Here is a 14211-nt window from a genome sequence, read left to right on the forward strand (position 1 = left end):
TATATATATATATATATATATATATATATATATATATATATATATATATATATTCAAAATGTATATATATTCAAAGTTTCATTTTGCTATTGGGGGCGCAGCCAGAGACTAGATATTTGGGGGTTCTCTTGGCATGGAAAGGTTTGGGAACCCTTGGCTTAGACCATGTTGTAGCTTTTCAGAGCCTCCCTCCTGGCTCCTTGCTTATGAGTGTAGTAAGTAACAAGTCCAGCATGCTGGCTTTGCTCTCCCCTGTACAGGCTGTACCCCATGCTGTTATATCTATCAGGTTCAAAGCTACCACATGCATGCACTTTGGGCCTCGGGGGGGTTTCTTTTTTTTGGTTTTACCATGAAAAAAGCATTTTGTGTTCTCACTGCTTCTCTGAATTCCCAGCCATGTGCTGACACTGCCATCAGCCCACGGTAGAGCTGACTGTTTTATAATGTGGCCAGTGTGTGTTGTTCATAGCTTCATACTGTAGTTAGTACTATTGCTGTATGTGCTATGCAATCTTGACTTCTCCAGTTCACTCTCTGTGGTGTGTTTGGCAATGCTTCAGGCCAAATGAAGATCCTAATGCCCCGTGTTCTCTCTCTCTATACACACAACCCTGGGGCGTCGATGTGTCTAGTAGGTCTGGCTTTTAACGAATTTACGAGTTCACTTCATGTGACATTTTGGCTAGAACTGCAAATTAAGAAATAACTGTCTATATGTATTTGTGCCTTTAGGTTTGGTAGGAATATACTGTATGAAGTGATCAATATCATTCACCTGCTGCTCATACTAACAGATGCGCAATTAATTTAAGTGCGAAAAGTTTGTCAAATGCTGCCCACTGCACATCGGTAATCGGTGTCTAGGACTCTCCAAAATCGATATCGGCATCAGACTCGGAAATCTGGCATCAGTCGGGCTCTAGTACTCAGCAGTGCGGTATAGTTCAACCTGTCATTATCGTGATGTCAAAATAAAAACTGTCAGCGTAGTAGTACACTAGTGACGTTTTTTATTGATATTGTACATACTACCATTATATACATATTCTAACATATAGTCAGTTATCATCTTCTCTTTTTAACTACATAAACACTAGAACACATAAACATCCCTATTCTGGCGGCGAACATTCTGCAAAACAGCAGATCTACAAGCTCACAAAGCGTCTCATCACATTGGGAGCTTGTAGATCGGCTATTTTCAGCAAAAAGATTTGGTGTCGAGGGATAGAATGAAGAGGACTAAGTATAGAGCCCTGGGGGACCCAGGTCAATTAAGTAGGGTTTAAGTGGCTAAAGCAATAGCCGTTGCAGTGCAAATTGCAAACCTGGCATTTTGTGTAATGATTGTCCTACAACTGGCACCATTGTTTTATTGAACATGGTCATGGTCAAATGATCAACCTCCAGGCCAAGGGCCAGTGCAGAAAAGAGGACAAGCCTGAGTGAGAACGAACACACACACACACACACACACACACACACACACACACACACACACACACACACACACACACACACACACACACACACACACACACACACACACACACACACACACACACACACACATGCATGCATGAGTGTGCACACACACAGAGTGAATTGTTATACAACAAGTACAAGTGTACAGTATGAATACACGGCTAGTATTTTGGTAGTGGTCCCAGTATCTGGGTCTTTTGTACAGTATTGTGGGAACAAGAATAATATCAACCGGTAGGTCATAGATGAATGGAAACTGCTTGGGAGAGAGAGTGGTGAGATGATCTGTCATAGCATTGCACACACACACACACACACACACACACACACACACACACACACACACACACACACACACACACACACACACACACACACACACACACACACACACACACACACACACAAAGTGCCAGGAGTATTTATTGGGGTCTATTTTACATGAGTTGCAACACTGGTAATAGCTGTTGTTTCAACCCCACTATGCAAACATTCCTACACAAGCTAACATGCAGTCATATACACTCAGAACCTGGAGTTATTCATCTTGCACAGTAGAATGCAGAATGGAATTGAAGAGCCATGACATTATGAGTCGAGGAAGTTGCTAGTTGTACTTACTTTGACTGCACTTCGTATAAATGAACATTGCAAATGTCTATTTGCAATCATCTGGAACCCTTTCTACTGTTGATTTCTATGGTATCACAACCTTGAGCTACCTTATGTTGCGTACCAATGTCTTACTCTGCGAGGGCACTTTGCTTCACCTCGTGACAGACATAGACAATAACCACTGCACTGTTCACTACACATGCGCGCGCACACACACACACACACACACACACACACACACACACACACACACACACACACACACACACACACACACACACACACACACACACACACACACACACACACACACACACAGCACATGACATACACATGGCAGCAGTTATTACTATCTTTAGTGATTCATCTGTCCTCACACTCCACACAGCTCTTCTCTCTCTCACATGGTGTTTATTTTGCCTCCATCTGAAATCCAAGAACAACTCTTCTGGTTTTACAGCAGAGTTCCACCACCCAAGCAGAAGCAGCAATGAAATATATCCGCTTTAAAAAAAACTGATGTAGAACAGAACTGTACTATATAACTTGTTTTTTGTGTGAATAAACGGTTATTTTGTCGAATCTGTATGGTAGAGTATGTTAATACAATATAACTACAATTGGGTGGTTGTATTTGGTCTCCCTGCTCTTCTTTTGATACATTTAAATCCTGTGTCTGGTTTGACACAACCTAGTTAAGAGTGGTTAATTCTACTTCTCCCCTGAGCAAGCAGGCAGGCTCTGTAAGCTCAGTGGTAAACATGTCAGCACAGGAGACCAGGGACGGGTTCATGTCCGGGTAGTAGAACAGGAAAGTTACAGAGTGCAGCTTTAATGTTGAGCTTGTAGATTGGCTATGTTCATGATAATAAAAACAAATATTGATCATTAATTGCATTCGAGGCAAAAGTTTGAAATAACCGTGATACTGATTTGCAGTCATATCGCCCAGCCCTTCTCAGGACTTTGCAAAGCGCTTGCCATGGACATCAGCCATGTTTAAATCAGCATGAACACTCTGCAAACAACGTGGTCGCTGGTTTGGAAGTGGCATAGTTGACATCAGAAAGGTTTCTACAGCTGGAATCCCATTTGTTTTTCTAGCACATAAACACAGCCTAGATATACAGCCACTCGGATGTAAACTTGCAACATAGCGTCCTTGTCGTACCACATTGTTATGCAAAGCATTTAAATCCCCATTTTGTTTAATGATATACTGTATAGTCGTTGTCCTATATTCAATACTTGTTGCTGTCGGGCAGAAACCTTGTGTCTCCATGTTTCAACTTTTTTTTTCACCCCATAATTTAATGCCCTTCTTTCACTTGTCATACTAGTGTCACACAAAAGTAGCAAAATTAGCAGATCTACAAGCTCAGAAGACGTTGTGATGCAACACGTTGTGAGCTTGTAGATAAGAATGAAAGTTTGTAAGTGTGTCTATGGGTTTTATACATATCTTACCAATGAAAAGTATTAACAAGAGCTTGTGACTAAATAACAACTACATTGGAAGTGGAACACAGGTAATTGTTTTCTATTTCCTGAAAAGTAACCGTTTTGGACATAGACGGTTTCCACACAACATGCAGGTTTGGTTCTGTGTTCGAAAGATAGAGGAAGACCTTTTTTTTTCCAAATTGAAAGCTGTGGAGCAGTAATGATGACTAAGGCACAGGGCCAGCGGTTTTGGGGGTAGTGTATGTGTGTTATTTAAAGGTTTACAGAGTGCTGGCCTGGTTAGGATGTGGAATGTGGGAAATGACTGGAGCAGAGAGCGAGGCAGGGGTCAACCAGAAGGACAGGACTCACAGGGTTTTCACAGAATGTGGGATCTGAACGGCTTTGTTGCCCCTCCTTATGATGAGAGCAGGACAGCACTGGAACTGACATATATACTGGTTCCTGAAAAACCAGTCAAGCCAGAAAAGGGTGTGTGTGTGTGTGTGTGTGTGTGTGTGTGTGTGTGTGTGTGTGTGTGTGTGTGTGTGTGTGTGTGTGTGTGTGTGTGTGTGTGTGTGTGTGTGTGTGTGTGTGTGTGTGTGTGTGTGTGAGTGTGAGAATGAATGAATGAATGAATGATTTATTTTCGTCCGGCTGCCTTTCACAGCCCATCCCTTACGGGATTATTCACGGGATTATTGTGTGTGTGTGTGTGTGTGTGTGTGTGTGTTACTATACTTTTGAGGGTCAAACGCTCACAAGGCGTTACCGCACGACTCGTTGTGAGCTTGTAGATCAGCTATTTTCAGCTCTAGGGTTGGGGTTAAAAATGTGCCACTATACAAATATTGTAAAAATGGCATTAATAAAATCACCATCCCAAAATGTTGATGTTTTCCCAAGTATAGTAATACAAATATCTTTAATGTAGGTATCTTTAATGTAAAGCTTTACTGTTACCTGGCTATGCACATAAGTAACAGACTTGGTTTGTTGAGTATCATGTGTGCGTTTGAGGCATGCAACCACGTGTGTCATCATGTGAGACAATGTCAGGCATTATTACCATCACATATCTAATCATGGGGCTCCATGCATGCATGCATGCCCCAGTCATGCTGCGTTCACACTGGCAGCTACACAGCTACAGGCTACCATTCATTTTCAACGCCCACAAAACATGCCCCCACAAAAGGGGGCATGTCCATATATGGGCATATACTAATGACATCAGCGATCTCCATTATGGGCATAAAAGGGACACAGACCGACAGGTATCGGTCGGATCGGCGGTGCGATGTACAATCTAACATTTACAATCTAGGCATTTAGCAGACACTCTTAATCGTAGGTGTGAAAGCCGCGAAGCGGCCGGGACTCTAGGTGTGAAGGCCGCGCAGCTCCCCGAACCTTTAGTGTTTTAAAATGGCTTAAGTGATTATTAACTATTCGCTGGTTGTCTGGTCAGCTACTGGTCTAGCCCACCCTACGCCCTATACAAATAATCCCAATGCCACAAAATGAAAGAAGACATTAGTGATAAGTCTGTTTTCCACAATTTGCTCTGTATGTGTAAGTTGGAAGGATTTGGGTGGAAGGGGGGCATAATTATGTTGTGTGTGTGTGTGTGTGTGCGTGTAATCTGAGTTGCTAGGTGGCTTTGAAGTGTGTGCTAGGTGGCTTTGAAGTGTGTGCTATATTGGCTTTGTTGCCCCCCCTGAAGTTTTAAATCCAGGCATAGTGGAATAAATGGCTGAGAATGTGAGAAGTTCAGCAAAGCCTTTGAATGTTCAGCATCATACAACCTCTGTACATGGAGTCAGACCCGGTTTGTTGAGAAAGTAATTACTGATATGTACATACTGAATATATATACTGTGTGTGTGTGTGTGTGTGTGTGTGTGTGTGTGTGTGTGTGTGTGTGTGTGTGTGTGTGTGTGTGTGTGTGTGTGTGTGTGTGTGTGTGTGTACACAGTTTATCACACCGCAAGGAGGATCTATAACACTGCTAATGTCATATTGTGTGTGTGTGTGTGTGTGTGTGTGTGTGTGTGTGTGTGTGTGTGTGTGTGTGTGTGTGTGTGTGCGTCTGTCCATAGGACCTGGTCAACACGGCCACCAGTACGGTCTTCTTCTTCCTGTCTTCTCTGGTGTTGGCCTGCATCAACCACAACACTGGAGCTGAAGTAGCAGCAGTGGTGAGTAGATGTGCGCCATTCATTCATTCATTCATTCAATCATTCCCACATCCACTCTCACTACTTATGTTTACATCTGCTTGATTCCAACTAATATCAAGCCTAAGGTTGGGTGATATGACTTCAAATCAATATCACCATTATTTCAAACTTTTGCCTCGATTACGATTAATGAACACATTTTTTATTTTCAATAATAAAATAGCTGCTCTACAAGCTCAGAACGCGTCATGATCAGCTATTCTTTGTAAGCCAGTAAAGCCACCATTGCAGAACGAAAGTATAACACAGGTTTAAGTGGTTAATCAGACTGATGGATTTAGTCGATCGACAAAAATCGATTAGAACTTATTTGTGTCGATTCGTTGATATATACGATTTATTTTTAAAACCCTTGTTTCTTGATTATTCTTTTATAACTCGATTATTGGTTCTAAATATTAGTTTCAATATATTTTCGATTATTTGTCCAGCCCTAACCAAACCACACAAAGTCATAACCATATCAAGTCATATGAGATCAGTGATGTGTTGAGTAAAGCACACGCGCACAGTGCCGCACACACACACACACACACACACACACACACACACACACACACACACACACACACACACACACACACACACACACACACACACACACACACACACACACACACACACACACACACACACACACACTAAATAAATTCCTAATCATAATCCTCATGGGGACCAGAACAATGTCCCCTTAAACTCAATCTTGTTATTAATATCTTTGTGAGGATGTTTTGGTCCCCACAAGGATAGTAAAGATGTATTTTTGGCGGGGGATGGGGGGGGGGGGGGGGGGTGGGGATGAGGCGTTTGTGTGCTTTGGGTCAGATTCAAACCGGGGTCAGCTGCAGGAAGAAATATAAATGCATTTATAATGTATGCACTCTTTCATGGTCATGCACCAGGGCACCCCATCCCCACAAGGATATTAATAATGTAAAACACACACACACACACACACACACACACACACACACACACACACACACACACACACACACACACACACACACACACACACACACACACACACACACAGACACACACACACTTACGCACAGTCGCATACATGCACAGATTAAGAAAGACAGGAGCGTCTGATTAGAGAGTTTCTGAATAACCCATCTGGGTCATTATGATCCTGCCTGTCTGAGGGAGCAGAGCACCTTGGCATTGTTGTTTTCGTCTGGTTTCTTCTGCATTGAGCGCTGCTGCCCTCTTGTGGACGATTATCCCAGCCTCATCACCATCATATCACATGGTGCCTTTGATGAGTGAGGAAGGAACATTGCCACATCCAACCAGAATGAATGGTCAAAGGTTATCATTGCTGTTGGGCGGTAACAGAGAGGTCCTCTGTTACTTGCCATTTGCACATGTACATTGTAACCTTTATTTATGGATGGATTAATTGCATAGCATAATCACTTTAGTATTTGCACGGCATAATTTGCACATTGTAGTTTGCACAGAAAGGAATGCAGTCATTTTATTGTTGATTACATTTAACTGAACATTTGAGATGTGTCCTGTCCAGCTGAGCTGGCCACTCAGCTAACTAGTCCACCTATGGAGACAACATGTTTGGTGATATCTGGCAAGTGCAATTGGTGTAATATGAGTGCAATAGAGACTAAGTGGAATGTGTGAGAGGTGCAATATGGGTAATGCTGAGTAATGATTGAAAACTTAACATGTACCAAAGTGGGCTGTTCTGTTTGCCAGTGTAATTGGGCTGGACCAAGTCAGAAGGGCAGAGGGGGGTTATAATGTGTATTTGGAATTGTGAGGGATCTTGTGTAAAGTTGTAGTATGAGAATCATTAGTGGTGTAGTTCATGGAGTTTTAAGATATTTTATGAGTTAATGTTATATGTATTTCTGTATTTATATATTTCTGTATTTGTATATCTGTTTATCTACCCCTTGACATGGTGGAGTCTTAATTGCCTGAGCTGCTCCAGCTGAGTATAAAATGCTGCCAGTAACAAGCCTGTTTAGTTAGAGGTAGAATGAGAGCCAGGCAACACCATGTCTGTTACCTGTGTTGGAGCTCCTGTATTGTCTTGTTTGATGTCGGTGAATAAACACACCTTTTGGTTGCACTTTACAAATGCCTCTGTACTGCTTCCAGCCGCAAAAGGGCTCATTCTCACATGGGCTGTAACATCGTATCTCCATATTTCAAGTTTTAGTTCATTTTAATACCATACTTTGTCGTAGTGCAGTGTCACGCAAAAGTAGCAAAAAAATGCACATGGTGTGTGTGTTGGTTTTATAAATACTGAATCAGTGAAAAGTATTAACAAGAGTCCAGTGAATAAATAATAACTACTTCGGATTCATTGGAACACAGGTTCTTTTTTCCATTTGCTGAAAAGTAACAGTTTTGGAGTTACAAGGCTTCCACCCGACAGCGATGATATACTGTATAAACTGAAACTCAAAACTTTTTTTAGTTAACTATATTAACACCTGCCCTCCGTGTCATTTTAATGCAGATCTTTGGCTTCCTGGTGACGTGCGTGTACGGCGTCAACACCTTCCTGGCCGTGCGGAGATGGCGGCGCGGGGACGGCGCTCAGGGCGTGGCCCAGAGCAGCGAGTACATGCGAGCGCGCACCGCGTCGCGCGGCGAGATGGAGGCGCGACCTGAACTCGCATGAAGAAGGACTTGACTTGGCGGGGCGGTCAAACTGAGAAGGAATGGCTGCAGTGCACACAGTCACAGTGGCAGCAGCAGACAGCCTGACAAAGGAGAAGGAACGCACACCTATGTTAAGGAGGTGCTGACCACAGTAGACACAGAACTGTTTGGAAGAAGGGGGTTGCACAGCTCATAGCCACGATGCGATACTGTTTTTTTTTTTTTTAAAGAGGATAACCGACGTTTCGACAGTATAGTCTAGGAATGGGAGGCTAATCGTTTTTTATCGTATATCGCGATAACAAACGCTCACAATAATCATATGGCGGAGATTTTTATTTATCGTGAAATTGTCCCTCATACACTGGACATGGGTTGGCTCTGTACTTTTTCCGTCTACAACAAATTTCTTTGCCAAAAATAGCAGATCTGTTTGGCTTGGCTAATGTTCCTTCTTATCTTCTTGTCCTTGATTCTTCCCTTGATGTCCAGCACCGGGCCTAAATGCAGGCGTGGGATGTGCGCACAATTTTCTCTGTGGCTAATGCTCCTCCCAGAATATGGATGCTGGGATGCAAGTGGTTACCAAAGGTGGTATTTTAAGAGTTTTAAGCATATTTTGATTATTGCGATAATATTGTTAATTGCAATTATTTTTGGCCACAATAATCGTGACATGAAATGACCATATCGTCACAACCAGTATAGTCTTCCTCAGGGTTTTGATGCTGAGGAAAACAATACTGTCCAAACATTGGTTGTCATCATTTTAGAATTAAACAGTATTGCATCGTAGCTACGAGCTGTGCCTCCTGCCATCGGACATGGCACTGGATTTCATAATTACTGAGTGCAATGCCATCATCTCACCCCACGCACACACACACACACACGCACACACACACACACACACACACACACACACACAAAAATTCACCACTTTCTCTTATCTTGTTTGCCTTCACTCCAGGTGAATAAGTCCTCGTTTCATAGCCACATAACGTATACATCAGTGGTTCTTAAAGTGGGGTCCGGGGACCCCCCAGGGGTCCTTCACAGGGTTCCAAGGGGTCCCCGGCTGAATTGGTTAATATAGGATCAAAATCAGTTTAACCACTTATACATTGGATTTTTGAAAATAGCCGATCTGCGATTTAAAAAAAATCTTGGAATATTTATGAAAAATGTTAACATATATCTTGTATGGAGGGCACACAATGTTTTCAGATGGGGGTCCGCAGCCAAATACATATTAATATGGGGGTCCTTGATTTGAACCACTGGTATTACATTAGGACTTCATTTACCTGACATTCAGTCTATGGAGAAACACAGTAAAACTCTCCACTAGTTGGAATTGGGTTGAGGTGCATTGAAATGACACATTCATGAGATATTTCAATGAAGCAAAGGGAAAGAATACTTCAGTGCTGCGTCGTGGAGGGTTTAAGTGATTTCATTCTTCATCGCAAGGTGGCGTCTCGTTGCGAGAATAGCCATCCTACAAGCTCACAACGCCTCGCAGATGTGCCGCGTTGTGAGCTTGTAGGTCTGCTATTCTCGGTCATCTACGCAATTTAACACTTTGGTAACACTTTCTATGAAGCTCATGTCTATAATGCAATATTATCTGCTTATAACACTATAATTATAGTTATAAGCACTTAACAATGATCATGACACATTATTAAACATTTTTATAATCTCCTTAACAATGTATAATTATCGTTGTAAGTACTCGTAAGTACTCATAATGCTTTATTACAATGTTTAAACATTATAAAACATGTTATATTGACCTGCACGGTCAGGTTTCATAATACTTATAATAATTGTTGGTCACTAATGTAATTTTTATTTTGGCCAGGGTGGTTGTAATACATTCTAATAATTTAAATAATGCATTATTATCACTGTTTTAATGCATTATAGAATGATTATATGGTGGACCACTAATTGGTTATTGGTTGCTTTAAGTAAAGTAATGACATTCCTGAAGGTGTATGGAGGTATTGATATATATTTTTCACTTTAATTAAAGCACCCAATGACATGCATTATACAATTATTATAATGTATTACAAATATGAGACTTAATACATAATACACTATGATCCTTGTTAAGAAAATGTCCATGAGCGCTTTATAATTGATAATATAATTTTATGAATATTGTTATAAAGCATTATGAATATTTGGGTTAGAGGCAAGGCAAGGCAGTTTTATTTGTATAGCACATTTCAATGTGCTTTACACAGAATATCAAGCAAAGGAAACACAATATACAATGCAGAAGAAGTAAAAATATAGTTACAGTACAGAAGAGAAAGGGAAAAAAAGAACGCAAACAAAGAGTGGCAGATAATAATGCATTGTTATCTGCTTTATAATGCATTGTTAAGTGTGTTTTTATTATAGAGTTATAGACATGGGCTTCATAGAAATGAATTGTTACCAAAACCTTTTGCGAAAGGAGAATGTGCAACTGTTAATGGAAGATCAAACTATTGCATGATTTGCTCAAGCCCCTGTCTATGGAATCTGTAATGGTACGTGTTAACAAAGCTGCTGCAGTCATAGGAACAGCCACCCACAGAGGAAACGTGACCTTAACTACTTGAACCCCAACATTCGCCAGAAATGGCCGATCTAATGTGAGATTCGGTGTAGAAGGAAACAAGAGCAGACCGAGTACATTTGCAACTCCGTTTCCCTGAGAATAGAGGCTTTAATTAGTTAATGTTCTGTCATGGGTTCTTCTGACATCAGCCTTTTTGCAACTGTACATGAGAAGGGTTCAATACAGTGGTTAGAAACTTTTCATTTTAAACACTAGACATGTTGTTATGAATGAAAATGAAAATGATTTTCTTTCTTTTGCCCTGACTGGTTCTAATGTATTCCTTTTGCATGTGATTTTTAGCCACTGTAAAAATCCTTTGCTGCCACGCCTGCCAGCATATACGGTATAACTGTAACGCATCTGTCCGACTGCAATGAAGTGAGTTGAGGGATAGATGCAATTTTCTAACACAATGCTGCCAAAGACTTGGCAAACCCACGAGACCAAAATATATTGTGACTGCCTTCATAATGTCAGGATTTGTCTTGTGAGAGTTATGTGAGTGAATTGATATACTGATGCCCTGTTAAGTGCTAAACTACAATTTTAAACAAAGAATAGAGTTCTAAAAAACAAAGCAGAAAGACTGTTGAGTAACAGAATCCAGCTCCAATAATGATGCAGGATGGCATTGCAAAAATGGAATTGAGATGTATTTGTTTTGTAGGACAGTGTGCATATGATGTTGGCTGATGATTTTGTAGTAGGTATAATGATTGTTTAATATGTTGTTAAATATTTTACTATTTTATAAATCCAGGGCCTCAGGAAATAGAAATGAATGAAGGTACGTAAATGTGGTACATTTGAAAATAAGAATCCACAGGTGAGTTAAAGATCAGTGTACTTAGAGTATGTATATCTCAGGTATTGACATAGACATGATGATTTTTAAGACTGATTGAAGTGAAATTGCAGTGTGCCTTGACCTGAAAGCTGTTTTTTTTCCCCCTGTTTTTCCTTCTTAATAACTTTCAACCCAGAATCCCTATTTTGGGCATGTGATTATAGGCAAAATGTTTGAAAATCTACAGTAATTTTTTTGTTCTTCAAATGTTTCAAAAATAACAAATAGCGACACATTGATCTTGTAGATCTGCTATGTGTGCTATTCGTCACAGGACAAAGTATATGAAATGGTTTATCAGTGGCCATGACAGGACTGGGGAACAGATGATTTTGTTTGACTTCACAAAAAGAAGAATCAAGAAGACTTGATTGCATTAGAAAATGTCTGCATTTGTGTCATTTTTTTATCAGACACTATAAAATATTATTAAACCCCTTTATGAATACACAATGCATCTGTCATGTGACTTGTGATATTGAAATACAGAACTCGAAGATGTCTCATCATTCCTTCAGCATATTTTTTTTTACCTACTGTAGCTACTGTACTTGATACAAATGGTAGGCTTGAAAACTGCTCATATATGCCCGTGTCTTGGTAGGGGTAATGAAGAAAAGTTGACTTAACATTTGTGTTTCTTTTTTTAATCATTCTAATATATTTGTTTGTATCTACACCAGTGTCATTCAATATGTGTGTTCTATGAATTGTTTGGGACCTCTGTATGTATATGTGGCTTATGGTAATGTTGTACATTTAAAGGAGTGATGCTCTAGTCTAAAATGGACTGAACAGCACCATCTCCTGGTCTTTGTCTTTGCGAACGCGGAAGGAGGCCTCCGCCCAAGTGGAGCCTACTATGAAACTCTGCTCGGCTTGTGGCTCTGTCTGTCTGTCTGTGTGTGTGCAGTATGTGTGCACTGCCTGCACTGCCTGTGTGCAACCCACAGAGTGCACCAGAGTGCGCACACACACACACACACACACACACACACACACACACACACACACACACACACACACACACACACACACACACACACACACACACACACACACACACACACACACACACACACACAGTCCGTAAATACACAATATTTTCGAGCTGCGTTCGCTTCCAGCGTTTGCGCGTCTTACTTGTAATTATATTTGACAACAATGGACCAATCAAGGCCTGATGTCAATGGCTTTGAATTGTGTTTGAGGGAACATTACCTAACTTCATCAGTAACTGATTAATATGGACTGTTAGTGGTAACCTTTAATAGAGATTGACAAACAATGTAAGAAATGTGTTTGAATGTAGCTTCAAATTGAATAAGGTGAGGTACATTTGATTTGTTTAACTAGACATTAAATGTCTTGTAAATTTTACACAGCCGCAAAAATAGGCACATTGACCGCTAGAAAAACTGAGAATTTCTCATATTGTTTGGATGATTTAAAAATGTGGTCAGTCCCCAGGTGTGATGCCCAGGATTACTTTGAATTGACAATCAAATGTATTTATATTGGTTTTCATCACATCAAAAGACGTCACTGGTTTCTAGTGTGGTGGAACAATATTCATTTGTACAGCCACCTACAGTATGCATTATTTAGCAGCAATCTGTACATCACAAAAACTTAACAGAAAATCACAAGGATGTCATATCTCCTGAAAAAAAAAACAGCTTTCAAAACGGCCATTACATTTTAACATGTTAAGACACTAGGTTATACCTTAATGTATTAATAAAGTAAAACAGATATGCCTAGCTTCATTTTACCAACTGTGCTTCATAGCAAAGGTCATATCCAGATTTCAAACCTGTAACTATGTTGAATTGCCTGTAATATTGGCAAAGTTAGAAAATGGCCTGTTTTAAAGTGAGATGCTTTTTTCTTTCCTTTTAGCTATGTGGTCTGTCAATGATAACGTTTTTCTTGTACATCACGATGCCGTACTTAACTGTATTTTTGTATTTGAAACATAAATTCAGCATCAGTATAGTTTATAGTGACAATTTAAATAAAATGATTTGGGCACACAAGACACAAGTGGTCTAATTTTATTTAAAACATTTATAAACAAAAGGGTGAAAAATCCTGTCCAGAATTTCTTCCCAACATTATCTGTTATTGTTGAACAATATGTATTTTTATCTCGCAGTAGTTAAAGGGTAACACTTCCTATATGCACCCCATGTCTTATCCATGTTGTGAGCTTGTAAATTGGCTATTTTCCATACTTTTGCTTGACACTATCATATAATTAAGCATAAAATAGGGCATAGATGTATGGGGGGAGGGGATACAGTTTC

General features: G+C 40.3%; 1 protein-coding gene across 1 annotated transcript in view; it reads left to right on the top strand.

The window, feature by feature from the left end:
• cmtm4 (CKLF-like MARVEL transmembrane domain containing 4) overlaps positions 1-13941 on the top strand; it is a 30718-nt gene extending 16777 nt beyond the window's left edge. Inside the window, exons 3-4 of the mRNA XM_084064823.1 lie at positions 5649-5747; positions 8287-13941. Coding sequence (XP_083920949.1) covers positions 5649-5747; positions 8287-8451 — 264 coding nt within the window. The 3' untranslated portion in view covers positions 8452-13941. The remainder of the gene's footprint in view (positions 1-5648; positions 5748-8286) is intronic.
• The last annotated feature ends 270 nt before the right edge of the window (positions 13942-14211 follow it).

Source organism: Gymnoscopelus microlampas (genome assembly GCF_963454915.1).
Source record: "Gymnoscopelus microlampas genome assembly, chromosome: 1".
Taxonomy (NCBI): Eukaryota; Metazoa; Chordata; class Actinopteri; order Myctophiformes; family Myctophidae; genus Gymnoscopelus; species Gymnoscopelus microlampas.